Below are 18,790 nucleotides of genomic sequence, written 5' to 3'. Positions count from 1 at the left end.
AGTCAATCGCGTTAGGCTCCACTCTTTACTCAAGTTTGGAAGAAAATTACCTGGCCTAGGCTTGATAGGTGATGTAGTGTATTAGAAAGTTACATAAAGAAGCAATACACATTTAATGTTGCATGAAACACATTTAATGCATCTACGAGTTTAAACATGGATAGACGCAAGATGAAGAAAAAGAACAACACAAGATCTCACAACTACTCTTAAACAATTTTCAACGACTCTTTTATTTTCATCACCTATATAAAGAAGATCTTGTGAAGAAGAAAGATTGATGACACTAATGCAAAAACTCTTAATGCTCTTGTGTTTTCAAAAAATCCTTTGATATTTTAGATCACACTTCTTTTTTTTAATAAAGTGTTTAGCCAAAAGTGGTTGAACTCAAAGAATATACAGTTATTTAGCAAGGAGTGACTATGTTCCAAAGAATATTCGATCTTATCCAAGAGTGATTGTGCTCCAAAGAATACTAAGTCTTATCCAGGATTGACTATGTTCCAAATAATACTCGATCTTAGCCCAAGAGTAGTTGTGTTGCAAACAATACTTTGTGTTTAACCAGGAGTGGTTGAGTCCAAATAATACTCGATGTTTAACCAGAAGTGGCTAGGTCCAATAAGATTTGTCTTGTATCTTGCAGCGTTAGATTGTGTTAGTGGAACTTGATCATGTTGCTCAAGAATTGAATGTACTATGGGTTTTCAAATGAACCAATGTAAAAGTATCGTGTAAATCTCTCTCAACTCTTATATTTTTATATTGCATGCTATTAATATGCAACCTGACTATGAAGGAGATTTTTGTGAAAACATGCTTAAAAAATATTTTAAAAAGTGTGTCTGTTTACTTGAAGTTACATTTGACAATTTTTCACACGCGATTCTTAAGAAAACTTACCTGATAGTGCATTTGTTGATAATGTTAATTTTCACCATTATTATTAGTCATTTTACATTAAAAACCAACTCTTCTTTAGCTTTTAACTTACTTAGTCCCCTTTTGGTTTTATTTTGTAAATAATTAGATATTGATTACTCTCATCTAATTATACCATTAATTCCCATTATTTGTTGTCAAGCGATTGAACAAGAAACCCTTGAGTCTAGCCAATTAAGAGGGAAATCCATTAAAATGTAGAAGGAAGTCTAATACAAGAACTCTAAAAGATAGCTTGCTTAGGAATCACCTGGTTCATGTTCATCCCCATAAAATCAAAGAGGATTTTTTGTTACTAGAGATGAGCACCACTCATATCACGCTAAGTGCCACACGACTTGTATTTAGCGTCACTTGATACATTTGTTGCTTCTGCATGCATGTGCCCAATGTGGAATATCTAGCATTAGGAGACATTTTCGATGGCATGACACTTTTAGCTTATTTCTTTTTCCTAGAAAAAAAGATTCTCGCTAGTTTTAAGATGGGTTGGTTTCCTTAAAGTCCCCCATTCTCCTTCTTAGTTCTCCATCTTCCTCTATAGTTTATCTTTTCTTTTTAGGCTTTCATGACAATGAAGAGTTAAACTTATTTTGTTAGGTTTAGATGTAAGCAACTAAACTCTCTTGTATTTGGTACTATTTATACGTGTGTTTCTTTTTATTCAATGTTAGTATTTTGTTTCTATGCTTAATGCTTGTTGTGGTTTGAGCATTCATAGCTTGATATTTGATTCATTGGGTATTAAAAAATATCTTTTGTAATCTAGAACCAAAACAAAATACCTAATGACTCATTACTTGTCTTAAACCCTTGTTATAAATGCAAGTTTGCTTATTAAGTGTTCAAGGAATTAACTCTTAATAAAGAAATTTAGTTCATTATACTAAGAGATTAGGGTTTAAGTAACTTGTGGAGAGCAATTGAGTGACTATATGAACTCATCATATCAATTCTAATTGAGTGGATATTTCATTTGTTTTCATAGTTAGTATCAGAACGAATTTATGTCAAGCAATGAAGCAAGTTGGTACTATAATGAATTTATGTCAAGCAATTGAGGAAGTTGTGCAACAAGATAAATAACAATACTGACCCAAAGCATCATGCATCAGCAATGTTGCATCCGTGCCTCTCAAAAGAAAGGGACATCTTAAGTACATATTGGTTAATTCATATGAACTTGCAAATTACCAGTACCAACTCAATTAAGTTATTCCAACTTTAAAGACAAACTCCTCTAGGTAAGACTAGAACAAGATCATAGGTACTCTTCTACTATTAATAAAAGATAATAGGCACTTCTATAAACAAGAACACATCCTGTAATACAAATTAACTTGGGGGGCTAAAATGCATGTCTGTACTTTCCATTCTGTCGGTTCCGATTAGTGATATCCTGTCATCGTACACATCAATGTATCCAAATGCATTGGTACCAGGGGGACATTCCAAAGCGGCTTCAAAAACTCTATGGTGTATCCCATGAGAATCAATGGAATATCCCCCTATATGATCATGCCCTGCAAGGCAGGCCTTAACGCAATTGTATCTATGCATCAAATTCATTACTTCATCATAATTCCACAACAGTGTATCCATATTTGCCGCACCAGGATCTAGAGGCAAATGGCAACAGACAATCACCTTCTGTTTCAATTTTGTCGCATCCAGGAGAACACCATCTAACCACTCCATCTGTTCCTTTCCAAGACCTCCATTAAACATAACAAACCTTCTTTCAGGCCCCTCCAAATTATCGGGACTGTTCTTATTTTCATTTGGATTCTTCTCCCTGAGGATTTTCATGGCCTCCAAAGTTTTTGGATGATCTTGTGGCCAACCAATGGCACTGATGTCATAGCCATCCAGAACTACAAATCTATATTCAGGCACTGGTGAGAAATCATAGTATGCACGGCCATCAAGAGTTTGGATCTTCAATAATGGAAGTAACTTGCTGCGAGGGAGATTGTATAGGCAGTGATTGCCAATCATATGATACACAGGTCCCCCCCTGAACATCTCAAATTCGTCCACAACTTTCTGTACAGTACCAAGAGATTGATCTTTGGGACAAAACCCATCAACAATATCTCCAAGATTAATCACAAACATATGCTTCTGATGAGTATTCCATTCATTAACTGCTCTCTGCAACACAAGAATACTGTGCCTATAATACCGTGGAACACCAAGGAATGAGCGACCATCAGGAATATCAGCATATTGGACATCCGCAATCAATCCAAAAGAAAAAAGCGGTTGCGTAGTAGCTAGTCCATTAGAAGAAAACATGGCGTCTATCTCTACGTGCCCCTATTACACATTAAACATTTATAAACTCAACAAAGCAGTACTTTCCGAGAGAAATCTGATCTAAATTTACATAAACAGGAACCCGTCATCTCATTCTCCACCTCAACAACTATTGAGAGAATCAGAAGGTAAAGAATACATATCGCAAACAAAAACAAGCAAAATGTTGAGTTGCTAACTTCGCCTATGTTCAAATTATCTGCTCTTAACATTTTCTTATCAAAAGTAGTTCCAAACCCCTCTCACTTGTATAACAGTCTTCATGTGGTCTAGTTCATCAGTCCAAGATTAGAAAATGCAGTTTCCATTCCTCATCTTCACACACAATTCGTTTTTCATTCCTCCTCTTTCTTTATTTTGTAGATTTACAGGGAATTTTGATTAAAGGGTTAGATATCTAAGGTTTCTGATTAGATAAACCTGATTACAAGCACTTGTAATAGAAGAAAATAAAAAGAAAAATGAAAATTTCTTCATAAATTGATATATATATATATATATATAAGTTAGTTTATAAAAACTTTCTTGTTTTTCCAAAAAGATTATTTTTAACTAACGCACAAGTTAACTTTAGTTCATAGAAAAAATATTTTATTTTTTTCTTCTTATTTAGTTTTTCTAGAAGTGTTTCTGTTGAAAATGTTTATTCACATAGACTCTAGAAGGGATTGGTGAAATTTGGGAGGGAGGACAAGACATGTAGAATGTTCAAAATGATTGATGTCATGATGAATTATATTTAGTGCAACCATAGAATAAATTCGCAGAACTAAAGTGCACCAACAGCAACCGCAATTTGAAATCATTATCAGCAGATCAGAGGCACGGGATATATAAAATACATACCAGCAATCCATTAAGAAAAAAACACCCTGTAGAATCTACCATCACGAATCACAATCACATATGAATTATTGACAGCCTTGTGACTCATGAAACATATTTGAAAACCTAGCAGATCTTAAGCTTAATTCGCCGATGACAACAAGAACACCAGCTGATGAGCAAACTCGAATTAAAAAGATCAGTTGTTGAATTAATTAGAACCTCACTTTATTTGGCATCACATCAGAAATTCAGTTTTCCTAAAAGCCCAAATTGGTAAGAATCTTGATAAGTACGTTTGGCGAACACTAATAAAGAAACAATTGGCCTGGGTTCAGGGCAACATAAAGAGAATCGAACAGTGAAATAGAGGGACGTACCAGTGTTAAATAATTTGAAACGCCAAAATATTTTGTTGAAAACAGAGGGGCAGCAATAGCGTCAAGGTTAGGAACGGTACTCTACCTCTACCATCGATCTTAAAGCATTTTAAAACAAATAATCTTCAATGACCAGGTGCGTCAACGGGAAATTTTTTTTCTGTGTCCGTTTGTGTTAGGGCTATACTCGGGGAATTAATATTAGGGTAAAAGGTTTTCTGCTTTAAATCACTTATATATATATATATAATATATATATGACTCTACATCCCGTATCTTTTTCGGCCACCTTATATTAAATGTGAAAATATTGTTTTATCCTTTTTTTTTGTCACCTTTTTGGATTTGAAATAAGTCTATGAATTATATAATCCGGATATATTACATAATTCAGAAGTCAATCTCATATTTAGAAAAGACTTTTGAATTATGTAATCCGAAATCTAATCACACATTTAAAAAAGACTTCCAAATTACATAATCTGGAAGCTAATATTATGTATAGAAAAGACTTTCAAATTATGTAATCCGGAAGCAAATCGAAAAAGACTTCCGGATTACACAATCCAAAAGCTAATTCTGGATCTAGAAAAGACTTTCGGATTACGTAATCCGGAATATTAAAAAGGGTATTTTTGGAATACAAAAGTCTTATAGGGGTGGCACAAGAAGGTATGGAGGTGCAGGAAGAAGCAGCCAATATATAGTGATGTTTAGGTTTTGGCTTTTACCTGAGCCCATTAACATTTACTATTAGCATTACCCTAGTTCATTATGAAGTCCCTCATCCACTCTTGGGACATTGGGCTCTTCTCTATCAGTTTGCTTGACTTTATTTAATATGCTCTCATTTTTCAATATTTTCTTATAATTTTAAAAAATATAGATAAAGGGTATAATTTTTAATTAAAAAATAAAATTGTAGACATATAATTTTCAACCACTTAAGCAATGCAAAAGTGCAAAAGTCTATTTGAATGAAATGTTAGTGTTTAAACATTATTTATGAGCTAACAACTCTGAGACTGGGCATTCATCATGTTCATGGTGGTCAAAGAGATTTTTTGTGCCAAGGTCAGGAATCTCTGAAATGGAAAACTATGGTGTCTTGCATGGCATTGGTGCACTATAAAATTAATTAATTCAAAAAAATGTAAAGAAAAAGGGAGGGCACAATGATATTTCATATATTATGACGTGATTTTTTCTTCACTCATCTCTCTTTTCTCTTCAACTTTCAGAAGGTCACTCAGTCACTCAACTTTTTCTTCCCCTCTCCCTCACCTTCATCTTTGCTCTGAATTTAAACGAAAGTGACACCCTCTCATTCGTTCTCAATTATAGTGTCACTACAATTAAACAAAAGTATAAACAAAAGTATTAAACGAAAGTGACACATTGTAAGATTTGGAAAAGTTGTTATTAATAATTATTTGTTTCTAAATTCTATCATATATATATATATCACTTTCTTCTATATTTTGTTTAACTTATTTTGCAACATATAAATATAACACTCTTAAAAAATTCAACATTTTCATCATAATTTTTAGTTAAAAATATAGATTTTAATTAAAAATGAAATTAAAGTTACATATGACTCCACGTTTATATTTTAAAAAAAAATTGGATGACTTTTTTAATTCAATTTATTTACACTTTACATTGTGTATAACATTTTAAAAATCAAATAAATTTAAATGATTTAAAAAATTAAGATATAATAAAATTAAATTTTAACTCATTATTTATTTATTTTTAAGGCATAAATTAGAGTGATACCTTATATTTCAACAATCAATCATATGCTTCCTATTAATATTTATTAAAAGAAAAACAAAACTGTAAGAAAATATTTATATTCAGGCAACCCAAATCTAAATCTATTTTTGGAAGTAAAACAAGAAGGAAAACTATCAAATTAAAAAAAATATTCTTCATATACATCCTGGCTAAATTGTCTACACATTTACTTTGTTTATCTAAATATGTGAAGCTTTAAAATTAAAACATTTATTTATGTCAATGCAACAATTCTATCTACCTGGATAACACCAAGGAACACTATTATGATTCTTAAAAGAAGAAACCATTAATATGAAATCACTTTCCAATCATAAAGAGTTTCAACCTCTTACCTTTGTCAGCAAGCATAGCACCAAGAATCTCAACCTTCAAAGTTGTATCGATAGCAAGATAAGAAGAAAAATCTCCCATATATTTTTCTTACCATCTATGAAAATACTTGCACAATCGGCAAAATCAGATTATCATAAGCAATCCCGTCCATATTATATTTAACATAATCAACCAAGAGAGACTTCCAAACAACCATCACAATTTTAGGAACTGTATAAACATGAATATTCACGTCTTCAATAGCACAAATTCTTCAATATTATTCTTAGAAGTATTTTTAATCATTCTCAGCCATGTTATTAATAAGATTCTTTATAGAGACAGCCATGTTATTAATAAGTGTTTTTTGTACAGAAGAACTGAGAGAATCTTTGGTTAAACAATTCAGTATTTCGCTTTGGTCGAACTCTATTTTCTTCCGTGGTTCCTTGTTCACTACCTTCAATTCTCTTTACATAATCTTTTATACAATTTAACCTTATTAATATTTTTTATTGTATTGAAACACGTGAAACATCATGTTATTATCCGACTCCGACCGGAACAAAAAGTTTACTGAATATTTTAGAATTTCTTATTTTTCAAATGTCCCATAACATAAATAAAGCTGCCAAGCGAATGTCTTGAACTTGCGTAGTGCCAAAACTATTAAGAACCTGCAAAGAAAAAACAATAAAACTATTATCAAGTAAACAATTAAACGTGTCTTGAAACCAGTTCCAAAGGTGCAGCGTCATCGTGCACCCAAAGAAAAGATGGTGAGTCGTGCACCCAAAGAACATAAACAACAAGAAGAACATAATTGAATCTCAATCTTTTGAAAATTTACAAAGCCAAAGGATTAAAATATATTGAGAGAATAATTCTTTAAAATATCTTGTAAACCAGAAAATTATCCAAAAACCTGACTAGGAATCTTCCAAATTCCCATCCCACACCTAAATCACCTTTGATTTAATATAACACATCATCCAACAATTTATTAACAACTTGAGATGCCTTAGCACCATTTATCAGTTCAAAAATTGATTGTTAAACATCATCCAAAAACCATATAAAATTATCCTAAACAACATGAATCCAATCTTTAAACCCATGCCAGGCAAAAGAAGAAGAAGAATACCTAATAATACAACCACTAAAGCTACTCATAAATCTATGTCTAAAAAAGTAACGCAATATTTTATTATTATTATTATAAGAAAAATAAAATAAACTCATGTGGGCAACAAGAAGTGACTTCTTCAAATATTCATTCATCACCACCTAGCATTCAACATATTCTTACCTCCATTCATTTAGTTCTTTTAACAAATTCATTCAAACAACAGTCCATAACTCCTCTCCCATACCCAATTCGGCAGCAATAACACGGTATCCACAATGATCATCAACCTTAACATCGACAACATCAAGAATGTATACAAGGAATTGGTTTAGCAAATGAATGGATTGTGCTGGTAGAATTTGTGGAATGTGTCTTTCACTACATTTTTTACTTGCACAACTATTATATTGTGAGTGTATGAAATCCACATATTTAAAATAAGAAAGGATTCGCTTAGTTGATCTCATGAATTTGGTAGGATAAGCCTTTACAGCACCTTTTGTTTTGACCTTATCATATGGTGCGTAGATAGATGTCTTCTCTAGAAAGGCAATCTCTTGCAATTTAGTTTTGATGTTAACCTTACATGAAATATCGAGCTCTTTAAAACACTTTGAGATGACCTCAAACTCTTTCTCAATTGATAACTTAGATGTGCAATGTTGAGTTATAATATCTTTAAAGCTTAATCGAGTTCATAAGACATGCACTGATTTAAGTGGCATGCTACCTACACCTAATGAAGTCAATTGACACACACACGGAAGGCCATGAGTACATCCACCACAACTATTTTTATCAAAACCCATAGATTTAACACTAACAAGCTCTTTGGCAATAAGGCTTAAAGCATATTTAGACATAAAACCTACCAATTTTTTGTATGTTGTAACCTTAAACCAATGTCTGACCACATGCATACTCTTTTGAAATGAAGCTTTGATTGCATTATGTTGTAAAATAATCATCTTGTTGATCAAATCCTAACAGAAACATAAATCCCCCATGAAGTTTTAAAGAATTCTCTTTAAGCTCCAATGTGTCGCTTCAACCCTATTACTTGTTGTGTTTCCTAAGTGCATCACCTTATCCGCCCATGCCTTGAAATTTTTTTCTTTATGTGGACATAACCATGTACCGATCACATAGCCAACAAATATAGGCCATGGAGAACATAGAACTTGAAAAACATTGACACGATTTCAAAGGCGTCAATAATATCATAATTCACAACAGATCCCCAAGCTTGCATTACTTGATCTCATGCCTATCTTGGATGCACTAACATTTTAGATTTTGCTTTCACATTTTTATCAATGTGAAATTGATAGAGCAAATTACAAGCTTCAGAAAACACAATTCTGATTGCATTGATTAAGGCAATATCTTTATCACAAACCACCACCCTAGGGTATGCATCAACTCTAAAATACAACCATTTAAGTTTGTCAAAGGCCCACACAAAATTGTTTTCCTTTTCAGCTGCTAGTAAACAAAATGCAACGAAAAAGGTCAAACCAATTGATGTAATCCCAACAACCTCAAGTAACGACATCCTGTATTTGTTCGTTTTGTACATATTATCCATCAATATGACAATGTTAAAGGACACTAGTTTTATTGAATCTGGGTGTGTCCAAAATATATCTTGCACGAAAATCGTTACCTTTTCAAACCTACACCAATGCACATACTTGTCTCGCTCCAGTAACAACATCAAATATTGCATTTCTATTATGTGACCTCGTTGTGATCTTTAGTGAACACTCATTGCATTATAAACTTGCTTTATCGTCACCACATTCTTCTCATTTCTCTCTTTCATGGTTAGTAAAATATTTCTTGGTTTTACTAAAGTCTTAGTCATATCCTTAACCATAGCCTTTTCATCAACACTTAACCTTGCAATATACAGATGATCCACCAATATCTCTATCAAATCATGATTGTGAGAACCACAAATTAATTCAACCATTCACTTTTCACCACCTTTTACCAATTTTCCTCACAATTTGAAAGGACACTCACATTTCCTAGTTCTACTTCAACTGATATGTACATCTTCTTTATATTGTTTGTATTTACCTTCTCTCTCACAACCTAATAATACGTATGTCATCCTTCCTTGTTGCCCCGTCTATGTATCTAACCTTAATATAACAATAACAAATCCATAACTATAGCCAACCCTTCTTGCCCACTCTAACAACTAATCTCGATTACGAAATACCTACAATAACATATGCCAAACTTATATATCATTCATAAACTACAATTCACACGCTTAAAATTTACCTTACCTCATTTGTAGTAAACGAATCACTACTCTCTTGTGCCCTATGTTCATTATCTAACGCGTTATAAGTTATTGACTACTCGAGATCAACATCATCTAATTCATCCTCCAGATCAATCTCCCCTGAAATTCTCATGTATGAATCCATGGTATCCATTGCCACAACTGCATAAAAAAAACACATATTGGCAACCTTTGTCTTCCGGATATCCATATTTGTAAGCCAAATCATTGAGTTCTGGATGTGCAAGTCCAAAACTAATATAAGTCACTTCCAGATAAGGTCATCCGGAAGCTTAGCTAGACAACATAAATGACCTTCCGGACGCCGACATTCAGAAGCCAATGACCTCATTCCAAATTTGGAAATTCAGAGTACACAATAACTACTTATGGATTTCTTCATCTGTAAGCAAACGTAAATGACATTCCAGATCTCGATATTCGGTAAGATCGAAAGACCATTTACAACTGAAAAAGCAAAATGAAAATGGTTTTCCTTACCTCAGAAGATAACTGCACCTCACTTAAGAGTAATGACTTCGCTCGACCACCACAACAACCCATTACACCACCACCACCTCCACTTAAAATGCTCTACCACAGTAAAACACCTCTTCTGCAGCCTTTTTTTTTAAAACAAAAATGACAAGAACACTTTCGAGTTTTAAATTTTATGTTGGGTGCACATTAGAATTAATATGGTACAGGGAGAATCAGCCTGACAAGAGTTGGAAGATTTTAGAAATCATCTTGACTGAATAAGATCATCGATATAGCCTCTAGGCGTTGGACATTTTCTCACCCGATTTAGTAGCTCAAGAACATAAATTTTAGGTAAGGGAAGCTACCTTAGTTAAGTCTTAATTAATAATTTTTAAAAATAGAGTCTTTTCTATGCAAATATTATTGTAGCATGATCTTTCTTTGCTTGCTAAGTTTGAATTTGTGAGTTGCATGTTGGGTATGAAGTTCTGGGTTGCATGTAAGAGTAAATTTCTTCAACGAAGAACTGAAGAATACCAATTGCATTTGCATCTAACATTATCTAGTAACCTGAGGAATTTAAAGGACATTGGTTGCATATGTGTCTGATGTTCTTCAGTTGCATGTAGATTTAAATAACGTCTTTTGCATGTGTATCTAACGTTTCCAATAAGCATGTGGAATTCGAACAACATCATTTTCGTGTGCATCTGATGCTTCCCATGATCGTGTCAATTTTAAAACCTTCGTTTTTATTTGTATAACTAGGGTTTACCTTTATATGTCTAAATCCAAACCTCCATCGAGTATTGAGACGTATGTAAAATCAATTCTCAACTTTGAAAGAAAGAGCAGTGAATTGAGATCGAAGTATATTTAGAAAAATGTAAGGAGATAGTTACGTTTAAGTATCAAGGTGTTAATATTGAGACAATTGTGTCTAAATCGCTTTGATGAGATTAATGTTTGATGATCTTGCTCCAACAAAGACAAATGTGATTAATTGAAGTATAGTCTAATTCACTCTATTAAGTGCTTCATTTGATACCCTCGCTTAGTGGAACTATTTTTGCTCAAGCAAAAATATTGTCTAATATCTCTAATTAAGTGATCTTTACTTGGCTTGTCTGATTGTATTTTTTGTATATAGTTGTGTTTTATGTAGAAATGTTTAATTATATGTTTGGGTGATTATTGTTTTACTTCAATCATGGTGACATATATAAATATATACATACATACATAAAATGACATACTTATGTATGAGGTGTGATTTTGAGGTAAAAAATCTGGGATGATATGTGAACCATGATTGTTCATGTGTATAAAACAAAGATTTATATTGTAACAAAGATTCTTTAGCTTCATTAGTGGTCCAAATTACATAGACTAAGATATCTAATGGTGAGAAGTTAAAAGGATTTATCGTATCGTCATATCACATATTGGAGTATGAGGGAGTGAATTGAAACACATGTTTAGGTCTAGGTAAGGATATACTTTAAACCTACCATTATTCATGTAGTCGAGGTTGCATACCTAAGGTGTTAAAAGTGTTAGGTGTTAAATCTCTGGAGGGAAATACTAATATAAGTGTTTTAAAAGATGTTTGTAGTTATTCCTTGATGAATATCTTGATAACATGGATTCTTGTGATATATATATATATATATATATATATATATATATATATATATATATATATATATATATATATATCTCGCAAAGAATGGAAGGATTTATGTGATTCACTGTTAAATTGCATAAATTTAGAATTATGAGTTTCTTATAGATTTTTTCAACAGTGTATACCTGTGACCTGTGATCATTGTCTATGTGATATCTTGGTATTAATGTATTAGGTACACGAATATATTCAGGTGTAGACTTGAAATTATGTCTAAAAGCATGTATGGAAAGATGTAAAATAAAGGTTATATATGTGTTTTTGTACATTTTAATATCTATATTTATGAGGTTGTTAGATAGATTCTTTATTGAGTCTCACTTTATGAATTACTTTTTTATTTATTTAGAGTGTTTTAATATATATATATATATATATATGTATAAAAGAATCACATTATTATATATCTTTCTAAATCATATATATATATATAATAATTATTTTTTATAATATCTTGTTAACACTAAGGTACCAAAATAATTACGGGACACTCTTAATTTTCTATAAAATATTAAATCCTTTTTTTTTAATTTCTCCATAAAACATGATTTTCTTGAAATAGTTAATAATGCAGTAATAGAAATTATGGAAAAAGAATAAAAATGTAGTTGAAAATAATATAGAAATGGAAAAAGAAGTTGAAAATAAGAGAAATGGGAAATGAAGCAAAGGCACACAATAGTTTTATAAAATCAATCACAATCCACATGTAAAGCCTGCATCCTTGCCTCTCTCAAAAGAAAGGAACATGTTGAGCACAAACCCTGGTTGATTCCTGCAAATCACCAGTATACCAGCTCAACTAAGTTACTTCAAACTGAAACTTCTTTTGGGTAGAATAGAGCAAGATCATAGGTACTGTACCAATGATTAATAAAAGATAATATGTATTCTTCCAATAGTAATGTTATATCTTCTTAGGAATCTTCCTAGTTCTTTATAAACAAAGTATAAGCAAAGAAGGACCAATTAAAAGATGTTGAAGGATGATTTAGAATCATTCTTCTTCCAAGGCATCAAAACATCAAGTCATAGAAACTAACTTGTAGGACAAAAATGCATGTCTGTACTTTTCATTCTGTCAGTTCCCACAAGAGATATCCGGTCATCATAGACCTCCATGTTTCCAAATGCATTTGTAGCAGGAGGACATTCCAAAGCAGCTTCAAGAATTCTATGGTGTATCCCATGAGAATCAATAGAGTACCCTCCTTTATGATAATGTCCAGCAAGACATACCTTAACACAGTTGTATCTATGTATCAAGTTCATTACTTCATCATAGTTCCACAACAGTCCCTTCTCACTTGCTGCACCAGGATCTAAAGGCAGATGGCAACAAACAACCACCTTCTGCTTCTTTTTTGTTGCCTCCATGAGAACACCATCCAGCCATTCCATCTGTTCATTTCCAATGGCTCCGTTGAACATGAGAAACCTTCTTTCAAGCCCCTCCAAATCTGTTGGACTATTTTTATTTTCATTTGGATTCTTCTCCCTCAGGATTTTCAAGGCCTCCAATGCTTTTGGATGATCTTGGGGCCAACCAATGGCACTGATGTCATAACCATCCAGAACTACAAACCTATATTCAGGCACTGGTGAGAAATCATAGTATGCACGGCCATCAAGAGTTTGGATCTTCAATAACGAAAGTAACTTGCTGCGAGGGAGATTGTATAGGCAGTGATTGCCAATCATATGATAAACAGGTCCCCCCCTGAACACCTCAAATTCGTCCACAACTTTCTGTACAGTACTAAGAGATTGATCTTTCGGACAAAACCCATCAACAATATCTCCAAAATTAATCACAAACTTATGCTTCTGATCAGTGTTCCATTCTTTAACTGCTCTCTGCAACACAAGAATACTGTGCCTATAATACCGTGGAACACCAAGGAATGAGCGACCATCAGGAATATCAGCATATTGGACATCAGAAATCACTCCAAAAGAAAAAAGTGGCTGTGTAGTAGCAAGTCCATTAGAAGAAAGCACCATGTCTCTCTACCTGACCCTGTCATATACATTCAACATTTAAAGTGATCAAAGTAGGCATTCCAAGAGCAATCTTATCTAAGGTCACACAAACAGGAAAAGGTTATCTCCTTCTCAGCCTCAGAAATCATTCAGAGAATTAGAAGAGAGAAAATACACAGAACAAACAAAAAACAAGCGTGTTTTTGGGTTGCTAACTTGGCTTGTTTTAAATTATCTGAATCCTGACATTTTCTTATCAAAACAAGAGTAGTTTCATCCCCCTCCCCCTTGCATAGGGCCAATGACTCTAATGAATGAAAGCCAAAGCAACAGGCATATGAGATGAACAAGCTCTCTTTTCTTTCCCATTTGCATGAATGCAAAGCAAAGTTGAGGTCCCAACTCCTGAGGATGATTAGGAAGGGGAGTTTCAGAACTTACTCTGAGTTTTGGAAAGATGAAAAAAGGTTAGTGGCTAAAAAATACGACGAAGGAAACAGAGATAAGCTTTTCAATTCAACGAATTAGGGTTCGTCACCACATAATTCAGGAGAAACTGCGGTATAAGAAACAAAAATAGGTTATTGTCGCAGAAGCAAAAATTTGAATTTGAATAATTGTATTTTGAATTCTTATTATCTGCTAACTGCAACAAAGTCATCAAACCATGGATTTTATTTCCGGTTATCCCGTAATTGTATATGGTATTAGATTAAGGTTCAACCTTAACAGCATTATTTGCAATGTCTCAAGAAAAAAACGCCACAGTTAAGCACAATTCAGCTATAACAGGAAAACCAGCTGGTAAAAATGGCTATATTGAGTACATTGCCTCAAGGATTTTGGTTTAGCCATAATGTTGAATCCATTTTTGTGCATTGGATTAAATTTTAGTAGAAGAATGTTTACTTAACAATCTAGACTTTGAATAAATGTGAGGCAGCACTGGATAATCTATTAGACATAGCTTTGGAGATTGAGATACCCAAAAGCCCCAAATTGGATTAAGAAAATGAATTGCTTTTTTGAAAGAAAGAAAGAAGGAAGAAGTTGGTTTGGGACAGCGAAATAAGGTGAGAGAGGGATTAGAGGGACGTACAGATTAAGTGGTTGTTGAAAACGCAGAAGCTGCAAAACGCAACGCCAATAGAATGAGTTGTTCCGGCTTAGTTGTCCGACATATAGAACTGGTGTTAAGCTATTATTATACATTAAATAATAAATAAGCACGTTAGTACATTCACAACTCTCGCTCATTCTCCTGGAACATGCTCGCCTACTTTCACACACAAAATAAATTCTAAAATTATTCCCTTTACATGGAAATAAATAGAAAGTGAAATAAATATATACGCAATAGTATTGAATTTGAGTAATCTCCACCAAATCTATACATTCATTCCTCATATAATTAGTGTAAACATGTTCAAAGGCTATCCTGACCTCTCTATATTTAAAATAATAATAATAATAATAATTGTGGGGACATAATAAAAACAATGATTTGTGGTATGGTGTATTATAAGATTATGAAAGCGATTTAGAAAATACAATAACATTGGAAAAGATAAATAATAATTATAATAATAGTTAAAGAAGTAAAACAACATACATAAAATATAAAATTAATGAAATTATAGATAACAAAAAATATCAATCATGTCAAATATGGATCTATATACCATCAGAATCATCTTATCATTATCATGGAAGTTATTATCTCATCCTATTGTGCATAGACACTGCTTGCTGGGTGACCTGGGGTGAATTTTTGTTGGAAGGCACCGCTGCTGGTGTGTCTTTTGTGGGTGCACGTTTTTGTTTTATGATTTTCCATGTGCTTTTCTTGATTTTTGATTTTTAACAGGATGTCTGCTGCATCTGCTGGGTTCCAAGATATTCCCTTGTCTCAACTTTTATCTCCTTGTATCAAGGGTAACCTGGTCTTAATAGAGATTGCTTTTGTTAGTCTTGAAGCTTGAAATAACCACCTTCATGGAGGGATATCTTGGCTAAAGGTGATTAGGCGATTACTCACTTGGATCTATGAAAGAAGTTGAATCTTGCTTGAAGCTCTCTTGGATAGTGGAAAATGAACCCTTATGAATTCGAATTTGCCTTCCTTGAGGATATGAGAAGGGTATTAGATGTAGGTTCTTGCCAATTCTCACCTGGATTCTCAAGGGTTATTGCTTGGTCTAAGAATTTTGTCTCTTCAACTACGAAGATCACTAAAGCACATACTTGAGTTAAGATCCATGGACCGTCTTTGGAGTATTGACAATCTAAAGTCATCTTCTCTATAGTCAGGGGCATTGGCACAACTTGGGCTTTGGATGACAACATTATGCAGAAATCTAGAGTCAGGGGCGTTGGCACATCTTTGACTTTGGATGACAGCATTATGCAGATATCTAGAGATTTCTACGTTAAAGTTTTCATTGACATAGATTTGACTTCTTCTTTTCATATGTTGAATTCTTCTTTGTCAAAAGAATTTCCAAGACTCAAAAGATGATTTACTGTGTGAGTGTGAGTGAACCGTTTTTGCACTTCAACAATGGTTTCACCCTTCTGCATTCTAAACATCTCATACTCTTGTATAAGATGTGTGTTTTCTTGCTCTCTTCACATGATTTGTTCCTTCATGAGTCACCTCAAAAGTGTCCTACATTTTCTTTGCAAACTCACATTGAGATACCTGAAAAACTCATCAGAACTTAAAGCAGATGTGATAATATTCTTAGCAATGCAATCATATTGAGTTTTCTTACTCTCTTGCTCAGTCCATTGAGACCAAGATTTTTTTAGAAATAACTTTTTCATCTTCAACCATAGGAATAAAAGGTCCATTTTTAATTGCATTCCAAATGCCTTTATCAATATATTCAACAAAGATTTTCATTCATACCTTACAAAATTGGTAATTCACACCACAACACAGTGGTTGTCTGTTTATAGAAGCACATTCCCCAAAGGTAGTTTATCCGCCATCAATTCAGAAAATTTGATCAACTTGAATATCTTTCAAGAACCTACCTCTTGATGACAATTATTAGAATTGTAGGCCTTAAACAAAAGGGGGTGAATTGTTTTTGAACATTTTTCGAAAGTTTTGAAGGTATGAAGAGAATCAAAGAAGAATCACAACCAAAGGAATCAAAGAATGCAAGGTAGAAAACAGTTTTAGTTGAATTCCAGAAATTCAACCGGTTGTTTTTGCTTTGCGATTCAATCGGTTGTTTAATTTTATACTGGTTCACTCTTATACCAAGAGTTACATCTAGTTCCCAAAAACCTTTGGTATCCACTAAGCAATCAAAAACCAAATTACAAACACACAACCACTAAAAAGGTGATCTTGATCCCCTCAAGAACACACACTTCCTTTGGCACACACAATCACACCACATATAAGAACACCCTCTGACTATGTGAACACAAGTCCTTACAGAAATACAATTGAAGGAAGAAATATGATTGATCACACCTGATACAAATCAAATCAAAGTACCCAGCAAGTCCTACTTCACTCTTAGAGAAAAATCCAAAGCCTTAACCAATCTTGGAGAAAACTTGATTTCAAAAAACTGATATTGTAACATTTTGCTATGAGCGTATAACAATACATTTTCAATTAGCAGTTAAAAGCATTTATTATTCAACACAAATCAGTTTGAAAACATTTAAAGCAGATTTAACAAACTTAACAAAATTTTGTTAAGGTAGTTAAAAAAACAGTCGGTTGTTTTGTCGAAACAACCGATTGAATTGGTTTGACAGCAAAGTCAACCAAGTTCAAATATGCCAAAACCAGTTTAAAAAACCTTAAGTATGAAACAATCAATTGAAATGATAAAACAACTGGTTGTTTTCTGCTTCTTCATATATAAAACACTCTTTTGAAAATATTTGAGTTAAACCCGCTTTTGGATTCAAACTAAGAGTGAATTAACAAATTCAAATTACCCCAGAACACACCCAACTAAGCTACAAGCAACTCCTTCAAGCAGTACATGGAGATTTGGAGTCATCAAAGCTCTTCTTCAATAGAAAGTCCATTGTTGCATATAAAACAATGGCCTTGGGTTCCAATAGAAGCCACATAACGAAGGGAAACAAACTTGATGTAATCCTATATTGAATCCATGCTTTGTAATTTTTTATATGTTGTGGTTTGATGGATATTTTAAGTGTATTTGTGTTATAAATTTATGTGTATGAGAGATATGTTATTGAGTTTCAAGAGATTTGAGGAAAGAGAGAGATAAAATAAGAGATAAAAAATTAAAAAATTGTTTTACATTCAAAATTGCTTATGGTAAGTCTTTTAAAATAGAAGAATCAATCTCTCCACTCTTCGTCCCGTTAAGTGACCACAAATAAACAAAAAAGTAACGAATCTCTCCACTCTCTTGCTAGTTAGGTGACAACACAATAAAATTAATGTACCAATCTTTCCACAGTTAGTTAAGTGAGAACAAATAAAATAAAATTAACAAATTAAAAAATTGCTTTATTAACTTCTAAAATTATAAAATGTCTAAATAACCAAAATAAATTAATAAAATAAAATATTAAACAAGGATAAAATAGAAAAATATTTAGAGTAGTTAAAGTGG

General features: G+C 32.9%; 2 protein-coding genes and 1 long non-coding RNA gene across 4 annotated transcripts; 1 reads left to right on the top strand and 2 right to left on the bottom strand.

Moving 5' to 3' along the window:
• Nucleotides 1–1,976: 1,976 nt before the first annotated feature.
• LOC137821610 (manganese-dependent ADP-ribose/CDP-alcohol diphosphatase) lies at nt 1,977–4,693 on the bottom strand. 2 transcript variants are annotated; one of them, XM_068626290.2, is made up of 3 exons: nt 4,470–4,641; nt 4,111–4,349; nt 1,977–3,264 (listed from the first exon to the last, which is right to left on the bottom strand). In XM_068626290.2, the coding sequence occupies exons 2-3, from the start codon at nt 4,150–4,152 to the stop codon at nt 2,281–2,283; spliced, it is 1,026 nt and encodes a 341-aa protein (XP_068482391.1). In that variant the 5' UTR covers nt 4,153–4,349; nt 4,470–4,641; the 3' UTR covers nt 1,977–2,280. The 2 variants fall into 2 exon arrangements, with proteins under 2 accessions (XP_068482391.1, XP_068482392.1); XM_068626291.2 differs by lacking the exon at nt 4,111–4,349 and having other exon boundaries at nt 4,470–4,693.
• Nucleotides 4,694–12,846: 8,153 nt separating this feature from the next.
• Nucleotides 12,847–15,526, bottom strand: LOC137822049 (manganese-dependent ADP-ribose/CDP-alcohol diphosphatase). The gene is made up of 2 exons (XM_068626945.1): nt 15,268–15,526; nt 12,847–14,205 (listed from the first exon to the last, which is right to left on the bottom strand). Exon 2 carries the CDS (start codon nt 14,187–14,189, stop codon nt 13,224–13,226), a length of 966 nt encoding a protein of 321 aa, XP_068483046.1. The 5' UTR covers nt 14,190–14,205; nt 15,268–15,526; the 3' UTR covers nt 12,847–13,223.
• Nucleotides 15,527–15,876: 350 nt separating this feature from the next.
• LOC137822050 (uncharacterized) lies at nt 15,877–16,941 on the top strand. Its single transcript, XR_011082915.2, has 2 exons — nt 15,877–15,961; nt 16,036–16,941. It is a non-coding gene; the product is annotated as an uncharacterized LOC137822050 (long non-coding RNA).
• The last annotated feature ends 1,849 nt before the right edge of the window (nt 16,942–18,790 follow it).

Source organism: Phaseolus vulgaris, chromosome 9 (genome assembly GCF_051622355.1).
Source record: "Phaseolus vulgaris cultivar YP4 chromosome 9, ASM5162235v1, whole genome shotgun sequence".
Taxonomy (NCBI): domain Eukaryota; kingdom Viridiplantae; phylum Streptophyta; class Magnoliopsida; order Fabales; family Fabaceae; genus Phaseolus; species Phaseolus vulgaris.
This window is presented reverse-complemented; position numbering and strand designations above follow the sequence as displayed.